The 24,152-nt window shown below is 47.6% G+C and overlaps 1 protein-coding gene across 10 annotated transcripts in view; it reads left to right on the top strand.

The window, feature by feature from the left end:
• The window catches only part of nrg1 (neuregulin 1), a 207,455-nt gene that overhangs the window by 138,861 nt on the left and 44,442 nt on the right, over positions 1 to 24,152 (top strand). Inside the window, exon 1 of one of the 10 annotated variants that reach the window (XM_035757772.2) lies at positions 20,303 to 21,722. The exons of 8 other annotated variants lie outside the window; for them this stretch is intronic. In XM_035757772.2, the coding sequence (XP_035613665.1) occupies positions 21,053 to 21,722 (670 nt within the window). In that variant the 5' untranslated portion in view covers positions 20,303 to 21,052. Of the gene's footprint in view, positions 1 to 20,302; positions 21,723 to 24,152 lie in introns of those variants that run through there. One more of the 10 variants, XM_035757771.2, reaches the window with a different exon arrangement.

Below are 24,152 nucleotides of genomic sequence, written 5' to 3'. Positions count from 1 at the left end.
AAATGAACACGGCTTTTTAATCTGGACAGATGGTTGGAACGAGGGTAGGGGGAAAATGGGCTCAGTGTTATAAAGTGGTGAGTGAGCTGACATTGCAGTTGGCGGAAAATGAATGGCTCGCGGCTTGGATTCTGCTGGCAGAATTGAACTGTTACAGAGATCATTAGCCTTGGCCATTTGCATATTTAGGCCCAGGTATAAATCTGACATTTGAACCTTGTCATCAGATGCTATTCTTCTTCTTCTCTGGATGTATGTTCTATAAACAGATTCTGCTGACAGCTTCAACCGATCCCTGTATCGTTCCCCTGTATCGTTCCCCTGTATCGGCAGATGCATCATTCAAATCAAATTGAATTAGTCACATGCACCGAATACAACAGGTGTAGTAGACCTTACAGTGAAATGCTTACTTACGAGCCCCTAACCAACAATGCAATTTAAAATAAAAAATATTGATAAGAAATAAAAGTAACAAGTAATTAAAGAGTAGCAGTAAAATAACAATAGCGAGACTATATACAGGGGGGTAGCGGGACAGAGTCAATGTGTGGAGGCACCGGTTAGTCGAGGTATTTGAGGTAATATGTACATGTAGGTACTACCCTCTGTAGTGTCTTGCGGTCGGAAGCCGAGCAGTTGCCATACCAGGCAGTGATGCAACCAGTCAGGATGCTCTCGATGGTGCAGCTGTAGAACCTTATGAGGATGAGGACCCATGCCATATCTTTTCAGTCTGATTGTGGAATAGGTTTTGTCGTGCTCTCTTCATGACTGTCATGGTGTGCTTGGACCATGATAGTTTTTTGATAATGTGGACACCAAGGAACTTGAAGCTCTCAACCTGCTCCACTACAGCCCTGTCGATGAGAATGGGGGCGTCTTTGGTCCTCTTTTTCAATCAGTTTTTGCCCGCCATGTGTATTAATGCCTAATTTGAAAATAAAACAATCTGAAATACTTATGGAGACATTTTCTTATGTTCGATGAAGGCAATGGGATGCCGAAAACCCCAATAAATGACTGGGGAACTTGTGTAAAGAGTGTGACTCTTATTTGTATAGCCTACAGTTTACTCTTCACACCTCTACTATCTGTTTTGGGTGTACGCCAGCTCATGCATTTCACTTGACATTTCTAACGTGAAACAATATTTGTGTGTCATGTCAAACAATGTGTTATCCAGGCCTGCTATATTCTCATTGTGCTGGATAGAACGTTTCTAAAGCCTTGTCACTCTTCCAAGCAACAGTTTACTCGTACAACGTTTCAATATGGCGAGGGATTTTTTTATTTTTAAGAACAGGAACATGAACATCTGTGTTCAGGTTAGCGGCGTTACATGCTGTAAGACCGGTCTGGAGTACATGGCCGGGCAATAAGCAGATGTTGGGCTGTGTGGAGGGATAGTATGTCAAATAAACCCACGTCCGTCATCCCAGGATAAGGCCTTTCTGCCAAGAAAACAGACAATGTCATGTCAATGGTATTTGGTCATGACGCCATTAACAAAAATACCAAACACATGTCATGTTGTTTTCATAAGCCCAGTGTCTACATGGCTCTCGTTTCAAATACAGTGCATTAATTAAAATGTCTAGACATCTATGACTGTCTGGTGGATGTAGCGCTCATCCTATTGGAGTGACTGGCCGGTTGTGGTCAGGGGAACAACACCGATGACAGGATTCGTTTTCTGCAATTCCGCCTTGCTAGGATCATTGTAAATTGTTTTCGATGTGTTACATTTCACAGGAGATATGAGGTTATTCTCTTCAATTTAATTTGTAATCCCTTCGATTACACTTTAACAGGAAAACAAACGTCTGCTAATACTATGATTATTTTTTCTGAGTATAAGAGGCTTCCATTTGGTATATGGTTTGAATAGGCCTAAATGAGTAGAGACATGCACACACCATTCCCTGAGAGAGAGAGACACGCACACACCATTCCCTGAGACACACACACACACACGCACACCATTCCCCGAGACACACACGCACACCATTCCCCGAGACACACACGCACACCATTCCCCGAGACACACACGCACACCATTCCCGAGACACACACACACACCATTCCGACACGCACACACACACACACACGCACACACACACACACCATTCCGACACACACACACACACACCATTCCGACACACACACACACACACACACACACACACACACACACGCCATTCCGACACACACACACACACGCCATTCCGACACACACACACACACACACACACACACGCACACACACACACACATTCCGACACACGCACACACACACACATTCCGACACACACACACACACACACCATTTCCGACACACACACACACACACACACACCCATTCCGACACACACACACACACCATTCCGAGACACACACACACACCATTCCGAGACACACACACACACACACCATTCCGACACACACACACACACACACACACACACACACACACCATTCCGAGACACACACACACACACACACACACACCATTCCGAGACACACACACACACACACACACACACACACACCATTCCGAGACACACACACACACACACACACACACACACCATTCCGAGACACACACACACACACACACACACACCATTCCGAGACACACACACACACACACACACACACATTCCGAGACACACACACACACACACACACACCATTCCGAGACACACACACACACACACACACACACCATTCCGAGACACACACACACACACACACACACACACCATTCCGAGACACACACACACACACACACACACCATTCCGAGACACACACACACACACACACACACACACCATTCCGAGACACACACACACACACACACACACACATTCCCAGACACACACACACACACACACCATTCCCAGACACACACACACACACACCATTCCCAGACACACACACACACACACCATTCCCAGACACACACACACACACCATTCCCAGACACACACACACACACCATTCCCAGACACACACACACACACACCATTCCCAGACACACACACACACACACACACATTCCCAGACACACACACACACACACACCATTCCCAGACACACACACACACACACACACCATTCCGAGACACACACACACACACACACACCATTCCGAGACACACACACACACACACACACACACCCATTCCGAGACACACACACACACACACACACACACCATTCCGAGACACACACACACACACACACACACACACACACACACACACACACACACACACCATTCCCAGACACACACACACACACACCATTCCCAGACACACACACACACACACCATTCCCAGACACACACACACACACACATTCCCAGACACACACACACACACACCATTCCCAGACACACACACACACACCATTCCCAGACACACACACACACACACCATTCCCAGACACACACACACACACACACCCAGACACACACACACACACACATTCCCAGACACACACACACACACACACACCATTCCCAGACACACACACACACACACCATTCCCAGACACACACACACACACACACCATTCCCAGACACACACACACACACACACACCATTCCCAGACACACACACACACACACACACCATTCCCAGAGACACACACACACACACACACACACACCCAGAGACACACACACACACACACACACACACACCATTCCCAGAGACACACACACACACACACACACACACACACACACACACACACACACACACCCATTCCCACAGACACACACACACACACACACACACACACACCATTCCCAGAGACACACACACACACACACACACACACATTCCCAGAGACACACACACACACACACCATTCCCAGAGAGACACACACACACACACACACCATTCCCAGAGAGACACACACACACACACACACACCATTCCCAGAGAGACACACACACACACACACACACATTCCCAGAGACACACACACACACACACACACCCATTCCCAGAGAGACACACACACACACACACACACCATTCCCAGAGAGACACACACACACACACACACACCATCCCCAGAGAGACACACACACACACACACACCATTCCCAGAGAGACACACACACACACACACACACCATTCCCAGAGAGACACACACACGCACACACACACACACCATTCCCAGAGAGACACACACACACACACACACCCAGAGACACACACACACACACACACACACACCATTCCCAGAGAGACACACACACACACACACACACACACACACCATTCCCAGAGAGACACACACACACACCATTCCCAGACACACACACACACACACACCATTCCCAGAGAGACACACACACACACACATTCCCAGAGAGACACACACACACACACACCATTCCCAGAGAGACACACACACACACACACCATTCCCAGAGAGACACACACACACACACACACCATTCCCAGAGAGACACACACACACACACACACCATTCCCAGAGAGACACACACACACACACACACACACACACACACCATTCCCAGAGAGACACACACACACACACACACACACACACCATTCCCAGAGAGACACACACACACACCATTCCCAGACACACACACACACACACACACCCAGACACACACACACACACACACCATTCCCAGAGAGACACACACACACACACACATTCCCAGAGAGACACACACACACACACACACCATTCCCAGAGAGACACACACACACACACACACCATTCCCAGAGAGACACACACACACACACACACACACACACACACCATTCCCAGAGAGACACACACACACACACACACACACCATTCCCAGAGAGACACACACACACACACACACCATTCCCAGAGAGACACACACACACACACACACACCATTCCCAGAGAGACACACACACACACACACACCATTCCCAGAGAGACACACACACACACACATTCCCAGAGAGACACACACACACACACACCATTCCCAGAGAGACACACACACACACACACACCCATTCCCAGAGAGACACACACACACACACACACACCATTCCCAGAGAGACACACACACACACACACACACACCATTCCCAGAGAGACACACACACACACACACCATTCCCAGAGAGACACACACACACACACACACATTCCCAGAGACACACACACACACACACACCATTCCCAGAGAGACACACACACACACATTCCCAGAGAGACACACACACACACACACCATTCCCAGAGAGACACACACACACACACACATTCCCAGAGAGACACACACACACACCACCATTCCCAGAGAGACACACACACACACACACATTCCCAGAGAGACACACACACACACACCATTCCCAGAGAGACACACACACACACACACATTCCCAGAGAGACACACACACACACACACCATTCCCAGAGAGACACACACACACACCATTCCCAGAGAGACACACACACACACCATCCCCAGAGAGACACACACACACACACACCATTCCCAGAGAGACACACACACACACACACACACACACCATTCCCAGAGAGACACACACACACACACACACACACACCATTCCCCGAGAGACACACACACACACACACACACATTCCCAGAGAGACACACACACACACACACACCATTCCCAGAGAGACACACACACACACACACACCATTCCCAGAGAGACACACACACACACACCATTCCCAGAGAGACACACACACACACACACACATTCCCAGAGAGACACACACACACACATTCCACACACACACACACACACACACATTCCCAGAGAGACACACACACACACACCATTCCCAGAGAGACACACACACACACACACACACCCAGAGACACACACACACACACACACACATTCCCAGAGAGACACACACACACACATTCCCAGAGAGACACACACACACACCATTCCCAGAGAGACACACACACACACACACACACACACACCATTCATTCCAGAGAGACACACACACACACACACACATTCCCAGAGAGACACACACACACACACACACACCATTCCCAGAGAGAGACACACACACACACACATTCCCAGAGAGACACACACACACCATTCCCAGAGAGACACACACACACCATTCCCAGAGAGACACACACACACACACACACACACACACCATTCCCAGAGAGACACACACACACCATTCCCAGAGAGACACACACACCATTCCCAGAGAGACACACACACACACACACACACACCATTCCCAGAGAGACACACACACACACACACACCATTCCCAGAGAGACACACACACACCATTCCCAGAGAGACACACACACACACACACCATTCCCAGAGAGACACACACACACACACACACCATTCCCAGAGACACACACACACACACCATTCCCAGAGACACACACACACACACACATTCACCACACACACACACACACACACACACACACACACACACACACACACACCATTCCCAGAGACACACACACACACACACCATTCCCAGAGACACACACACACACACACACCACACACACACCATTCCCAGAGACACACACACACACACACATTCCCAGATTCCCAGAGACACACACACACACACACCATTCCCAGAGACACACACACACACCATTCAGAGACACACACACACACACCATTCCCAGAGACACACACACACACACACCATTCCCAGAGACACACACACACACACACCATTCCCAGAGACACACACACACACACACACCATTCCCAGAGACACACACACACACACACCATTCCCAGAGACACACACACACACACACACCATTCCCAGAGACACACACACACACACACACCATTCCCAGAGACACACACACACACACACACATTCCCAGAGACACACACACACACACACACCATTCCCAGAGACACACACACACACACCATTCCCAGAGACACACACACACACACCATTCCCAGAGACACACACACACACACACACACCATTCCCAGAGACACACACACACACACACCATTCCCAGAGACACACACACACACACACACACCATTCCCAGAGACACACACACACACACACACACCATTCCCAGAGAGACACACACACACACACACACCATTCCCAGAGAGACACACACACACACACACACACCATTCCCGAGAGACACACACACACACCATTCCCAGAGTCACACACACACACACACACCCATTCCCCGAGTCACATACACACACACCATTCCCCGAGACACACACACACCATTCCCAGAGACACACACACACACACACACACACACCATTCCCCGAGTCACACACACACACACCATTCCCGAGACACACACACACACACCATTCCCGAGACACACACACACACACACACACCATTCCCGAGACACACACACACACACACACACTATTCCCGAGACACACACACACACACCATTCCCGAGACACACACACACACACCATTCCCGAGACACACACACACACACACACACATTCCCCGAGACACACACACACACACACACCATTCCCCGAGACACACACACACACACACCATTCCCCGAGACACACACACACACACCATTCCCCGAGACACACACACACACACACCATTCCCCGAGACACACACACACACACACACCTTCCCCGAGACACACACACACACACACCATTCCCGAGACACACACACACACACACCATTCCCGAGACACACACACACACACACCATTCCCGAGACACACACACACACACATTCCCCGAGACACACACACACACCATTCCCCGAGACACACACACACACACACACACCATTCCCGAGACACACACACACACACACACCATTCCCCGAGACACACACACACACACACCATTCCCTGACACACACACACACACACACACACACACACACACACACACACACACCATTCCCCGAGACACACACACACACACACACACCATTCCCGAGACACACACACACACACACACCATTCCCCGAGACACACACACACACACACACATTCCCCGAGACACACACACACACACACACATTCCCGAGACACACACACACACACACACATTCCCCGAGACACACACACACACACACACACACACCATTCCCCGAGACACACACACACACACACACACACACACCATTCCCCGAGACACACACACACACACACACCATTCCCGAGACACACACACACACACACACCATTCCCGAGACACACACACACACACACACCATTCCCGAGACACACACACACACACCCACACACACCATTCCACACACACACACACACACACACACACACACACACACACACACACACCATTCCCGAGACACACACACACACACACCATTCCCGAGACACACACACACACACACCCGAGACACACACACACACCATTACCATTCCCGAGACACACACACACACACCATTCCCCGACACACACACACACACACACACACATTCCCCGAGACACACACACACACACACACACACCATTCCCCGAGACACACACACACACACACACACACCATTCCCCGAGACACACACACACACACCATTCCCCGAGTCACACACACACACACACACACACCATTACCCGAAAGAGTCACACTCTCTCTCAGGGAATGGTGTGTGTGTGTGTGTGTGTGTGTGTGTGTGTGTGTGTGTGCGTGTGTGTGTGCGTATCTCTCTCAGGGAATGGTGTGTGTGACTCTCAGGGAATTGTGTGTGTGTGTGTGTGTGTGTGACTCTCAGGGAATGGTGTGTGACTCTCAGGGAATGGTGTGTGTCTCGGGAATGGTGTGTGTCTCGGGAATGGTGTGTGTCTCGGGAATGGTGTGTGTCTCTGGGAATGTGTGTGTGTGTGTCTCTCACTGGGAATGGTGTGTGTCTCTCTCTGGGAATGGTGTGTGTCTCTCTCTGGGAATGGCGTGTGTGTCTCTCTCTCGGGGAATGGCGTGTGTGTCTCTCTCTCTCGGGGAATGGCGTGTGTGTCTCTCTCTCGGGAATGGCGTGTGTGTCTCTCTCTCGGGAATGGCGTGTGTGTCTCTCTCTCGGGGAATGGCGTGTGTGTCTCTCTCTCGGGAATGGCGTGTGTGTCTCTCTCTCTCGGGAATGGCGTGTGTGTCTCTCTCTCGGGGAATGGCGTGTGTGTGCGTCTCTCTCAGGGAATGGTGTGTGTGACTCTCAGGGAATTGTGTGTGTGTGTGTGTGTGTGTGTGTGTGACTCTCAGGGAATGGTGTGTGACTCTCAGGGAATGGTGTGTGTCTCGGGGAATGGTGTGTGTCTCGGGAATGGTGTGTGTCTCGGGGAATGGTGTGTGTCTCGGGAATGTGTGTGTGTGTGTCTCTCACTGGGAATGGTGTGTGTCGGGAATGGTGTGTGTCTCTGGGAATGGTGTGTGTCTCTCTGGGAATGGTGTCTCTCTCGGGGAATGGCGTGTGTGTCTCTCTCTCGGGGAATGGCGTGTGTGTCTCTCTCTCGGGGAATGGCGTGTGTGTCTCTCTCTCTCGGGGAATGGCGTGTGTGTCTCTCTCTCTCGGGGAATGGCGTGTGTGTCTCTCTCTCTCGGGGAATGGCGTGTGTGTGTGGGTCTTTCGGGGAATGGTGTGTGTCTCTCGGAATGGTGTGTGTCTCTCGGGGAATGGTGTGTGTGTGTGTGTGTGTGTGTGTGTGTCTCTCGGGGAATGGTGTGTGTGTCTGTCTGTTTCTCTCTCCTGGGGAATGGTGTGTTTCTCTCTCTTTGGGAATGGTGTGTGTGTGTGTGTCTCGGAGAATGGTGTGTGTCTCTGTCTCTCTCTCCTGAGGAATGGTGTGTGTGTGTCTCGGGGAATGGTGTGTCTCTCTGTTGTGTAGCAGGGAAGGTGAAGAGGGAGACATCTCCTTTTAATAGCACATAGATCTAGATGGAACAAAGGTGCTGACTAGAATGTGTTTAGCTTTCTTGTTTTTATCTATTTTCTCCATCTGTGCCTGTAGGATGGCTTTGAAGCTTTACAATCCCCTCGGGCACTCCTCCCCCCATCTCATCCTCTGTTAATGTGTTACCATGATGACTTATATCCAGCAGTTTATTATGTCTTCTGGCTTATCTTTCTCTTTTTCCTCTGTCCTCTTTTTCCTCTGTCCTCTCTCCTCATTTCTCTTTCTCACTCTTAATGTGACAACGGGCACTTTTTTTCCATTCATACACAATTGCTTAGTCAAAGCGGGTGGATGTTACTTTCTTTGCATTACTAGTGGAGAACAGCATGCTGCCTGGACCAGTACTGTAATCTACTAGTGGAGAACAGCATGCTGCCTGGACCAGTACTGTAATCTACTAGTGGAGAACAGCATGCTGCCTGGACCAGTACTGTAATATACTAGTGGAGAACAGCATGCTGCCTGGACCAGTACTGTAATCTACTAGTGGAGAACAGCATGCTGCCTGGACCAGTACTGTAATCTACTAGTGGAGAACAGCATGCTGCCTGGACCAGTACTGTAATATACTAGTGGAGAACAGCATGCTGCCTGGACCAGTACTGTAATATACTAGTGGAGAACAGCGTGCTGCCTGGACCAGTACTGTAATATACTAGTGGAGAACAGCATGCTGCCTGGCCCAGTACTGTAATATACTAGTGGAGAACAGCATGCTGCCTGGACCAGTACTGTAATATACTAGTGGAGAACAGCGTGCTGCCTGGACCAGTACTGTAATCTACTAGTGGAGAACAGCATGTTGCCTGGACCAGTACTGTAATATACTAGTGGAGAACAGCATGCTGCCTGGACCAGTACTGTAATATACTAGTGGAGAACAGCATGCTGCCTGGACCAGTACTGTAATATACTAGTGGAGAACAGCATGCTGCCTGGACCAGTACTGTAATATACTAGTGGAGAACAGCATGCTGCCTGGACCAGTACTGTAATATACTAGTGAGAACAGCGTGCTGCCTGGACCAGTACTGTAATCTACTAGTGGAGAACAGCGTGCTGCCTGGACCAGTACTGTAATCTACTAGTGGAGAACAGCGTGCTGCCTGGACCAGTACTGTAATATACTAGTGGAGAACAGCATGCTGCCTGGACCAGTACTGTAATCTACTAGTGGAGAACAGCGTGCTGCCTGGACCAGTACTGTAATATACTAGTGGAGAACAGCATGCTGCCTGGACCAGTACTGTAATATACTAGTGGAGAACAGCATGCTGCCTGGACCAGTACTGTAATCTACTAGTGGAGAACAGCATGCTGCCTGGACCAGTACTGTAATATACTAGTGGAGAACAGCATGCTGCCTGGACCAGCACTGTAATATACTAGTGGAGAACAGCGTGCTGCCTGGACCAGTACTGTAATATACTAGTGGAGAACAGCATGTGCCTGGACCAGTACTGTAATATACTAGTGGAGAACAGCGTGCTGCCTGGACCAGTACTGTAATATACTAGTGGAGAACAGCATGCTGCCTGGAGTACTGTAATATATTAGTGGAGAACAGCATGCTGCCTGGAAGTACTGTAATATACTAGTGGAGAACAGCATGCTGCCTGGCCCAGTACTGTAATATATTAGTGGAGAACAGCATGCTGCCTGGACCAGTACTGTAATATACTAGTGGAGAACAGCGTGCTGCCTGGACCAGTACTGTAATCTACTAGTGGAGAACAGCATGTTGCCTGGACCAGTACTGTAATATACTAGTGGAGAACAGCATGCTGCCTGGACCAGTACTGTAATATACTAGTGGAGAACAGCGTGCTGCCTGGACCAGTACTGTAATATACTAGTGGAGAACAGCATGCTGCCTGGACCAGTACTGTAATCTATTAGTGGAGAACAGCGTGCTGCCTGGACCAGTACTGTAATCTACTAGTGGAGAACAGCATGTTGCCTGGACCAGTACTGTAATATACTAGTGGAGAACAGCACGCTGCCTGGACCAGTACTGTAATATATTAGTGGAGAACAGCGTGCTGCCTGGACCAGTACTGTAATATACTAGTGGAGAACAGCGTGCTGCCTGGACCAGTACTGTAATATACTAGTGGAGAACAGCGTGCTGCCTGGACCAGTACTGTAATCTACTAGTGGAGAACAGCGTGCTGCCTGGACCAGTACTGTAATCTACTAGTGGAGAACAGCGCGCTGCCTGGACCAGTACTGTAATATACTAGTGGAGAACAGCGTGCTGCCTGGACCAGTACTGTAATATACTAGTGGAGAACAGCATGCTGCCTGGACCAGTACTGTAATCTACTAGTGGAGAACAGCGTGCTGCCTGGACCAGTACTGTAATCTACTAGTGGAGAACAGCGTGCTGCCTGGACCAGTACTGTAATATACTAGTGGAGAACAGCGTGCTGCCTGGACCAGTACTGTAATATACTAGTGGAGAACAGCATGCTGCCTGGACCAGTACTGTAATATACTAGTGGAGAACAGCGTGCTGCCTGGACCAGTAGTGTAATATACTAGTGGAGAACAGCATGCTGCCTGGACCAGTACTGTAATATACTAGTGGAGAACAGCATGCTGCCTGGACCAGTAGTGTAATATACTAGTGGAGAACAGCATGCTGCCTGGACCAGTAGTGTAATATACTAGTGGAGAACAGCGTGCTGCCTGGACCAGTGCTGTAATATACTAGAGGAGAACAGGATGCTGCAGTCTGTCATGCCAAATGCCTCCCACTCTGTTCAATTTGGGAAAAGGGCTCTGAACTGGAGAATAAGTACTTTACCGTACCTCCCTACACTGCATAATGAATTAGGATCCTGTTAGAGGCATACTGCTGCTGAAACTCTCCCAGTCCACTTCTTACCTGCACAACTCTCTTCTCCACTAATATCACATCGCAGGGAGAAGAAGAAATGTGTGAGAATGGCAAACGTTTTCAGAGAAATGTGCATTTCCTCTCGGCTTTGCTCAAAGTTTTCCTTTCATTTTGGACGAGCTGCTGATTGCCCCCGGTTGATATATTATACTGAAAGCAAACGAGTTCATTTCAATCAGTCTGAAGGAGGACATTTGGCTCGTCTCTCATTCACTAAAGCCAATTAGTGTCCGTGGAGAATTGGGGAAGCTCTTAAAAGGAATGGTTGGTATTTGATGTATTTCACAAGGCCAGTGTGTGTTACTGTGCTTTTCCCCCTCCACATGAAAGCAGGCCATGGAGACCACCATCTCCTTATCTTTCCACTGACAGTAACCGTCTTTGATCATCAGACAATGAGACGCTAATGAGAAATTGCACCCCAGCTTAGATAACGGCAAGATAAACAAGCCCTTATGCAACTTTCTGACAAACCTAAGATGAAGTCCATAAATCATAATATACGACATGGAGGCACAAGTATCAATATTGCTTTTTAACTTTCCAACGAAACGGCAACTCACTCCCAAATTCTCTGCAGTCACTTATTCATGCAACGCCCGGCATTGTGTCCTCTCTAATTGTTTCCCAGCTCGTTTTTCTGGTCATTTGCATTTTATTTGATAAAGAATGCCCTTTTTATTTATTTTTATTTGACGCGTTGGCTCTCCGGGTTGTCTTTTGGTGTTGTGTCTTCTATCACCACTGTAGTTAATTTATATTCTGATGTTTGACGATCGAAAAGGGCAAAAACTGCAAATGTAGCTATTTTCTTACAGATCAGTCAAGAAAGCGTGTAAGTGACAGAGAGAAAGAAAAAAAAACACTGTCTTTCAAGTTCAAATCTCTTTGTTTGCTTCAGTTGTTGCTCTCCATGTACTTACAGAGGAAGTTGCATAAGCCTGTTACTTTATGGGCCTCCAATTTTACAACAGTGGGCTGCACACACCACATGGGAACACTCGCACACACCAAATGGGAACACTCGCACACACCACATGGGAACACTCGCACACACACATATATTCGCACACACACACTTGCACATATATTTATCCTCTATTCATGTACTGTTCAGTTTCTAATAGAAGCATATTCAATTACCAATGGTACTAATTTCACTCCTTCCCTAGAGAACCCCTGGCCAGCAGTAAAACTTGTAATTATCTAGGTATTGAATTAGCATTCAATAACATTTCTACAACATACAAATGAAATTTTGCAGCGTCATCTTCACAGCCCAATCAGCCAGCCCAAGAAAAACAGTGCCATTGCCCCCCGCCCCTTTCCTCTCCTCAGGCAGAGCTCAATAGATTATCACTAGTCTGCTGTAGCCTCCCACTTTGAGACAGTGTCACAGAGGAGCTGTCCCAAAGAGCAGTGCTGAACCTCTCTCCTCTCCTCCCTCAGGCAGAGATCAATAGATTATCACTAGTCTGCTGTAGCCTGCCACTTTGAGACAGTGTCACTGAGGAGCTGTCCCAAAGAGCAGTGCTGAACCTCTCTTTCGCCTCCGCCTCCTTCTCTCCCCGTCCTTAAAGACCACAGTAAACAATGAGACTGTGCATGCAGCACTAATGATAATGGAGCTCCTCCCCCCCCCCTCTCCTCCATTGAATGACTGACTTCCTGCTCATAGTTCCATTATAGGCACAATTTGGCTGGGGCGGAGTGTGTGTACACAGAGGTATTTTAACCGGGAGATGAATGAGCCTCTACCGCGGGCACCAGGCTGGCGGACAGGGGGAGGCGAGGAGAGCGAGCCAGGGCACTAATGCACAACCAGCTTCTCCTTTATTCGATCCCCTGTAAATGACTCAAGTGCTCCTTTTTTATATCACATAGGAGCCAGGGCTAGTACTATCCAGTGGCCATTTTCTACATTTTGAAGCCCTCCATATATTCCACCCTGAATGACTTGACAGACATTGAGAGTTTAGCTACAGCGTAATCTCTGTGTGGTCTCGTCCCTGCCAGTGATGCAGCGCTCTGACAGGATGAAAATTGCCCTCTATTTAAAAGCCCCTCATTGTTGGAGCGTCAGCAGAGATGGAAGCATTATTGAATTCTAGCCTGCCTCCTCTTAGACCTCTACCTGTATTTGTTAATAAAGTTGTGCTTGGCTGTTTTTGGCAAGAAAAAGCACATTCTCATCTCCTAATGCACTGGTATCCTTCTGCCTGCCAATAGGCAGTTACTCTGGCTGGCTTTGAAGTGTACGCTGGGATTTTACTAGGTCAGGTCCCTCTGTCTCCTCTTTTCTGACATAAATAATGGATTGAACTTCCTGCAAACGACTGCATGTAAAAGGAAAAATTTATTTATTCCCATTTAGCCGGCAGAATAATTACCACAGGCGAGGGTGTCCGTTTTCATTTTAGATTAGAGGCACATTACTGATTTTCTGCACTTATTCGAAGAATAAACATCTCTTAACGGTTGTAGCAGACACGATTACTTCTTGGATGAGAATTTTGCTTTCAAGCGTTAGATACACCAATGACCATTACATTACGTAAGGAGTTGGAGGAGGAAAGATTCCACAGAATGTTACAAATATACCCTTTTGTCTTTTGATCAAGTTCAGAAACCACATTTTAAAGTGGCCAACAATGGATTAAACGTTCATTGTCTTCAACTATTTTGGATACACTGACCTAAAGAACACATGGACATGGTTGTGGTCTACTTTAGGATGATATCTGGCAATCCAAGAATAGTTGGAAACACCTTTTGGCTTAACCTTTGACCTTGACTAGGTTTTCTATAATCTGACTCCATCCAATGAATTAGTTTGACCTTACTGCAAATGCTGTTTGTCTGTTATAATGAAACAGAACTAACTGATTCAGTGTGTGAAATGTCATTTTCCCAGAATATGTCTCTTTAGATATTCCTGTTTTACTGTGTCCTCAAAATGCAGTTCACTGCTACCCTTGAAATTATACTTGCTTTATGTCACATTTGAAATCTTTCCTCTGTTTCATCCCGCTCATTTGAAATGCATGTTCAGTAGCCTGTTCCCTCCACCCCCTTTTCTCTGTTCCTTCCCGACTATTTCTCTGTTCTCTGTTCTCTCCACGCCGACTGTTCTGTCTCCACGCCGACTATTTCTCTGTTCTCTCCACGCCGACTATTTCTCTGTTCTCTCTCCACGCCGATTTCTCTGTTCTGTCTCCACGCCGACTATTTCTCTGTTCTCTCTCCACGCCCGACTATTTCTCTGTTCTGTCTCATCTCCACGCCGAACACTAGTTTGTTCTGTCTCCACACTATTTCTCTGTTCTGTCTCCACGCCGGCTATTTCTCTGTTCTGTCTCCACGCCGAATTTCTCTGTTCTCTCTCCACGCCGGCTATTTCTCTGTTCTGTCTCCACGTATTAGATGATAAACTATTTCCTGTTCTCCAAATTTCTCTGAGTTTTCTTTATTTCTCTGTTCTGTCTCCATATTTCTCTGTTCTGTCTCCACGGTTCTCTCTCCACGCCGGCCTGTGATCTGTTCTTTGCAGAGTTCTGTCTCTGTTCTGTCTCCACGCCGACTATTTCTCTGTTCTGTCTCCACGCCGACTATTTCTCTGTTCTGTCTCCTGTCTCCACGCCGACTATTTCTCTGTTCTCTCTCCACGCCGACTATTTCTCTGTTCTGTCTCCTGTCTCCACGCCAACTATTTCTCTGCTCTGTCTCCACGCCGACTATTTCTCTGTTCTGTCTCCACTATTTCTCTGTTCTGTCTCCATTTTCTCTGTTCTGTCTCTGTCTCCACGCCGACTATTTCTCTGTTCTGTCTCTCTGTCTCCTGTCTCCACGCCGACTATTTCTCTGTTCTGTCTCTGTTCTGTCTCCACGCCGACTATTTCTCTGTTCTGTCTCCACGCCGGCTATTTCTCTGTTCTGTCTCCACGCCGGCTATTTCTCTGTTCTCTCTCCACGTCCCACGCCGGCTATTTCTCTGTTTTCTGTCTCCTCCACGCCGACTATTTCTCTGCTCTGTCTCCACGCCGACTATTTCTCTGCTCTGTCTCCACGCCGACTATTTCTCTGTTCTGTCTCTGTTTCTCTGCTCTGTCTCCACGCCGACTATTTCTCTGTTCTGTCTCCACGCCGGCTATTTCTCTGTTCTGTCTCCACGCCGACTATTTCTCTGTTCTGTCTCCACGCCGACTATTTCTCTGTTCTGTCTCCACGCCGACTATTTCTCTGTTCTGTCTCCACGCCGACTATTTCTCTGTTCTGTCTCCACGCCGACTATTTCTCTGTTCTGTCTCCACGCCGGCTATTTCTCTGTTCTGTCTCCACGCCGACTATTTCTCTGCTCTGTCTCCACGCCGACTATTTCTCTGCTCTGTCTCCACGCCGGCTATTTCTCTGTTTTCTGACTATTTCTCTGCTCTGTCTCCACGCCGGCTATTTCTCTGCTCTGTCTCCACGCCGGCTATTTCTCTGCTCTGTCTCCACGCCCTATTTCTCTGTTCTGACTGTTTTCTCTGTTCTGTCTCCACGCCCGACTGTTTCTCTGTTCTGTCTCCACGCCCTACTGTTTCTCTGTTCTGTCTCCCACGCCCGACTGTTTCTCTGTTCTGTCTCCACGCCCGACTGTTTCTCTGTTCTGTCTCCACGCCCGACTGTTTCTCTGTTCTGTCTCCACGCCCTGTTTCTCTGACTGTTTGTCTCTGCTCTGTCTGTCTCACGCCGACTGTTTCTCTGTTCTGTCTCTCCACGCCGACTGTTTCTCTGTTCTGTCTCCACTGACTTTTCTCTGTTCTGTCTCTGCTCTGTCTCCACGCCGACTGTTTCTCTGTTCTGTCTCCACGCCGACTATTTCTCTGTTCTGTCTCCACGCCGACTATTTCTCTGTTCTGTCTCCACGCCCGACTGTTTCTCTGTTCTGTCTCCACGCCCGACTGTTTCTCTGTTCTGTCTCCACGCCCGACTGTTTCTCTGCTCTGTCTCCACGCCCGACTGTTTCTCTGCTCTGTCTCCAAACCGACTGTTTCTCTGTTCTATCCCGTCAGTGACTCACCATGCGTAATTCAAATCACTATGACTCTATGGCATGCGTTTGTTCCTAGGTACGAGGTGCTATTGATTAAAAGATACCTCTAATGATCAAATGTGTGGTCCACTATAGCTCAGTTGATAGAGCATACTGCTTACAACGCCAGGATAGTGGGTTAGATTCCCGGGACCACCCATACGTAAAATGTATGCTCGCATGACTGTCATTTTGGATAAAAGCATCTGCTGAATGGCATTTATTTATTAATGATCAAGCACTTCTTTTTGAATAGCATAAATGTACTGTATAGAATCACATGATGAGAATATCCTTTTGACAGTAAACCACTATACTGTCCTGTAGATGCTATTACTGGTATTAATTCCTTTTGAAGATTGAAGAGGGTCATTTGTGTGTCAATAGGAAGTGTGTCATTGACCTGACCGTGGTCCTCTTCTGGTTAAACTTCCCCCTCTTTCGTTTGCTCTCTCTCAGACTGTTAGTCTTTGGATTGTCCTCCCAGCCTATTAGCACCGGGGGGCTTAACAGCTCACTGGGGGATTTCTCCACATCTAGCTGTCGCTGCTCAGGACCGTTGGAAGATTGTGCTTAAAGCCAGACATGCAAAGTGTGGATTTTGTGAACAGTAATCCCAGCTCCTCTAGCATTGTGGCAGACGTGATTCGAGGGCCAAAGCCAATACCCCTGGGCCGTGTGACAAACTAGCCATAGGTGTAGTAAATGTAGAATGTATTGTGCCTTTCTGAGCTGTACTCCCGAATGGTAAGAAGCTGATCTGTTGAACTGCTTCTCTGTCCCATGGATTAGCAAGATATTATTCTTGAGATTTACTATTCAGCCTGTCCCAAGCTGTTTAACTTAAAGTAAGGTGTGTGTGTGTGTGTGTGTGTGTGTGTAAAGCATATAAAGAGATGGTCTCTGTTTAACTTGGTGTGGTAATACATGTATGAAGTAAAGTAGTCTACTAAAGATTAGTCTTATGGTAATGAGTGGTCTGACTTCGTAGATACCTATCACATCTGAGTTTTATCCATCTGAAGGTACCGTAAGGAGTCCCTGTGGGAAGGGGCTCTTTTAGCGCTAATGACTTTGGGTTTAGGACGTCAGATTTAGTGGGGTTACATCCCAATCCCTTTTTTGTTTTGACTGGATTGTGCAAAGGTCAGATGTCTAGCCCTTTTTTTCCCCACAGACACGCTCTGAAGCTGAAAACATTACGATGTTTTATATTGAATTTAGATAGATCACAGCATTCCAGGCTGTGAAACTGGCCTCTAGTCTGAACAATGAACCACGTTCAGCTATGACAAAACTGTATTCATAATGAGTGTAACTAGATGGTGATGGACCCACGACTCCCTACTGGGTTATTTTAATGGAATGTGTCTTTCCACTAGGCTACCTGCTTATTTTTTTTTCCACCATAATTTGCAGATAAATTCATTAAAATCCTACAATGTGATTTTCTGGATTTTTTTCCTTCTCATTTTGTCTGTCATAGTTGAAGTGTACCTATGATGAAAATTACAGGCCTCATCTTTTTAAGTGGAAGAACTTGCACAATTGGTGGCTGACTAAATACTTTTTTGCCCCACTGTATGTATGTTTGAATAAAATGTAGATTTTCTTGCACTCTTGATACACCTCAAGGAGTCAATTCCTCGATGGCGCCTCAACATTGTCTTAACATTGTCCTTTATCCCCAGAGTCAGCGCGACAAGGAGTCAGTTCCTCTGGTGCCGCAACGTTGTCTTAACGTTGTCCTTTATCCCCCGAGTCAGCACGACAAGGAGTCAGTTCCTTGATGGTGCCTCAATGTTGTCCTTTATCTCGAGTCAGCGCTACAAGGTGTCAGTTCCTCGATAGTGCCTCAACATTGTCTTGTCGTGGTTCTTTATCCCCCGAGTCAGCGCTACAAAGCGTCATAGCAGTAAATGTGATTTATTGAAGAAAAAAAAAAGGTTTGGTAAATCAGGTGATTGGTATTATTTTCTTTGACAATGATTGAAATATTACTTCAGTCATTTTTTTCCCTTTCATTCACTCCAATGAAGGAAGATTCTGAGAGGAGCCATAAAACAATAGCTCAGTTCCCCTGGGACGGATCAAATGTCTGTTTCACTGGCTACCACCCCTTGACAAAAAAAACACCCTTTTGTATTAACATAATCAATGGTCCAGGGAGAGAGCGCTGGAGGGAGAGAGAGGCCAGAGCCGTCTGTTTGACTGTGATTCGTTGCCATTCCCCCTAATTGGATCAAGTACGAACTTGCTTAGCTGTGTGCTTTGTGTTCAGACTGGTAGCAGCCTGAGAAGAGTGCGTGGACAATACCTTAGAGTAGGAGAGCCCTTGTAGAGAGCGGTAGAGGGTGAGAGAGAGAGCGAGGAGTGTAGTGGTGAGGAGGAAAAGGGGAGTGTCCTGAATTGTCTCTCCTTCCGCGATGTACGAGTGTGTTTCTCTCTCCACTAATTATCTGTTTCTCCGGCGCTGCTGAGAGGAAGGGCACCTGCTGCTCCCTGATGATTCAGCCCCACTAGGCTGCTGCTTGAGCAGACAAACAGACCGACAGACAGACAGACGGCATGTTGCTCCTGCCACTGCAGTGCCGGTCTGCTCTGTCCCATCTGTAGCCGCATCCTGCCAATAGCGTTCACACAGCAGCCGGCTCCACTCTTCAAGTCCTCAGGTGAGTGAGCGCACTACTCGTCCTGCCCAGGGAACTGAACCACGCAAGAGATCTAAGGGAAGAAACCACTTTTGTTGTAGCTCAGAATTTGATGTTTCTATTTCTGGACTTGTTTTCGTGTGTACACGTTTCCCGTGAGAATGCTGTGATAGCAAACCTGCAAAGACAATCTCTTTCCCCCCGGTACGGAAGTCTTGTCGGCTTACTTCCCAGACGTTAACAAGGTTACCCCACACTGCTGTGAAAAGCATCCTCCATCTCCCACCAACCCCCACCACTGTGATCTGATAATGGACAACACACTTTACGATACCAGCCAGCTGCCGTGCTCTTTGAGTTGAGTACAGGCGTCCAGAGATCCTTCGGCGTGAGAGGGGGAGAGAGAGAGAGCAAAAGAGAGAGAGAGCACGAGGGAGGATGACTGAAGGAGTGGAGGCGGTGGACTCCTCCGCCGGGCTGGTCGTCCTTCCCAAATCATCATCATCATCCCCCACCCTCTCCTGCGCCGATCCAGGACAAGCCCCAGAGGAGGCGGAGTCTGCAGCAGGTGGTGAGGGTGGGGAGGAGGGTGTCGATGGAGAACCAGCAAGGCCCCTGGGATTCTTGGGCTTGGCAGGGACCTGCTGTGTGTGCTTAGAGATGGAACAGGTGCGTGGTTGCCTGCGCTCAGAGAAAATCTGCATCCTCCCTATCCTAGCCTGCCTGCTCAGTCTGGCTCTCTGCACCGCCGGCCTCAAGTGGGTCTTTGTGGACAAAATCTTTGAGTACGAGCCGCCCACCCACCTGGGCCCAGATCGCAGAGGACAAGACCCCATCTATGCTGACCCCACAAGGGATCTGCCATTGTCATTTCCCCACCCCTCCCCCGTCCCCACGCCGACAACCACCACCACAGGACAGCCTGAGGTCATAGTAGAGGGAAAACCCACCGGAGTGACTCAGTACACCCCTACCTCTGCATTGAGGTACCGCACGGGCCCGCCCACGCAGCCTGGGCCCTCTACCACCCTAAAACCAATGAGCAAGGGAAAACCAACCTACTCCCAAACTACTGTGGAATCTAATGACATTATTGTCCCGAAGTTCTGTAAGTACGCCACACTTTGTAATTCCTATGTGTTTTAGTTTGCTCACAGTTACGTTTGGTCACAGTTACGTTTGCTCACAGTTACGTTTGGTCTGTGTTGTATCGAACTGTGTCACCTGACCCATGTAAGAGCAGAAGGACTTGACAGTTACATTAGCCTTTTGACGTTTAATCTAGAAAGAATTCTGAACTTTGGTGTCGGATTAAGACAAACGCAGAACTATTAACTACAGTAAGCACGTGTCTTTTATTAAGGGAGACACATAATGTGATGGTGCACGTCAACATATTGAGTACCAGCAGGCAGAAAGGAAACATCCATGTGATACTATTCAGTGAAATAGTCCAGTGCACCCTACGGCAATACACAACCCAAAAAGGTCATTACCTCGACATGTTAAAGCATTTTAAAACGTGATGCTTTTCCTATTGTACAACTATATGCTGAGAATAATAGTGCATGTTGCTTAGCCCTCTGTCTGAAAGCAGACATGCTGTGAAGTGTAGCGCTAGTAGCCATGACTAAAGCTTCTGAAGAAATTACCAGCATATGTGTGTGTAAGAAACAGAAACTCCCTTTCAAAACCACCCCAGGCAGTTAGTGCTAATAAGATAAAACATTAGTTGCTACTGCATAAACATGTCCCTTACCATAGCTGTCCCTTACCATAGCTGTCCCTTACCATAGCTGTCCTTTACACCACATCCGATGCAGTAAACCGTCGTGATACCATGCTGGTTCTTATTTCCCTTAGCATCTCACCAAACAGAATGCATATGTTCTCATTTGCATATTTGAAATTAGCCCATGTTGACCAGGAAGTGAGCAGCCAAAGGGCCCCCAATGCTAGCTTCCTCATGATTTCCAGTCATTTCCAGAAAATATGAAAAATCAATAGCTGATGATGCACGACTTCCTAAAACTAAATGCTGCGGTGCAGTGGGACTTCCTCCTGCCAGACCGGAGCTCCATTTCAAGGTCAGAGCCTGCTGGAGACTAATTGATTCCCCCTCTATCTCTGAGCCACAGAGAAAGACAATCCCAGTAATGCTATCTGACTGCTAAGCGGCTCTCTACCATGACTTTGCAAGCCGCCGAGTTATAACTGCTGGAAAGCTGCCAGACTCTACCGGTACTTTTGTCCTCATGCAGCTTTATTCCCTGTTCCCCGTGAGATTTTAATTGAGGCTGTCCTCATTTCAGTCAGGTTGATGGTATTTATATTTGACCTTCGGTGGTGTGGCTGTGGGTCTGAGTCTACAGGGTGGTGTGGGTCTGAGTGAGTTGGGGGAGATATTGTGGTTCTTTGTGGCTTCCTTCCCTAGGTGCATTTCCTCATGCAAATTAGTCTCCAGAGTAATTAATTCACACTTGACGATTGTTCACTGATGTGCCTTGAGATCTAGAACTAGTGATGGTTACCATACCATACACAGCTGGCCAAATCCAGCTGAGAAATATGCACGTAACTCAAGCTACAGTTTTCTTGGGGGGGGTTTATGCCTTGATGACAATAGATAACTCATTAGCATTGTAAATAAGAATTTGTTCTTAACTGACTTGCCAAGTTAAATAAAGGTTAAATTAAATAAATACAAATTGGCTTGTTCCACCACAGCGAAGGCACATTTTAGAAATTGAAAGACCAATGACCAATATATTTCATATACGCGCATTATCAAGGGCTGCTCTGAGGCAAGACGTTCTCCCCTTTTTTAAGCTGCATGATCAATTGTTCGGGCTTTAAATTGGAAATGTGATCGCCTGCTTTGGTAATCTCAGACCTAATCAATACCAAGAAAGCAGGTCAGCTGTCCTACCAGGAAACATGGGAGAAGTGATAGTGATCCGTGTTTGCCTTAGACACATTGAGCAAATTAGAAAACGGTAAGGAAGCTAACGAATATTGCCAATACGGATGCCATGTCAGTCTATGTGGAGGTGTATCTAAGTTGTCTGCCAGACATTCCTAAATGACTGCATGTGTGTATGAGACCACCTACAACACACCTGTAATTGTTCTGCAAAAACTTTCACTGAAAAGAAAGTATTAAAAATGACTCTATGTTTGAAATACATGGCATGCTCCGCTGGTTGACTATACCTTTACAATACAATCGGTGCATCCTTTTTTATCTAATGTTTAAATGCTTTCTTTCCCCATTGGATGTTTCCTAATAGCAATCCATTTGACATTCCATTTGGGTTTGGGCTGAACTGAAATGTTAGGAACTACTCGTTTTGTCTTCATCCCATTGTCACAATTCTCTTGCTAATTTGGTTTAGCCTTAAGTTAAAGTAACTTCTTCACTCGAGTTCTGTATAATTTAGTTATTTCTATTAAATATGACTTTCTCAGCAAAACTCTGCTTTGGAGTGCATTCACAGAACAGAAGGGTCTCGGCCTCACTTTGACAGATAACACCCAT

Source organism: Oncorhynchus keta, chromosome 9, assembly GCF_023373465.1.
Source record: "Oncorhynchus keta strain PuntledgeMale-10-30-2019 chromosome 9, Oket_V2, whole genome shotgun sequence".
Taxonomy (NCBI): Eukaryota; Metazoa; Chordata; class Actinopteri; order Salmoniformes; family Salmonidae; genus Oncorhynchus; species Oncorhynchus keta.
The sequence above is the reverse complement of the archived record's forward strand: the minus strand, read 5'-3'. Positions and strand labels throughout refer to the sequence as shown.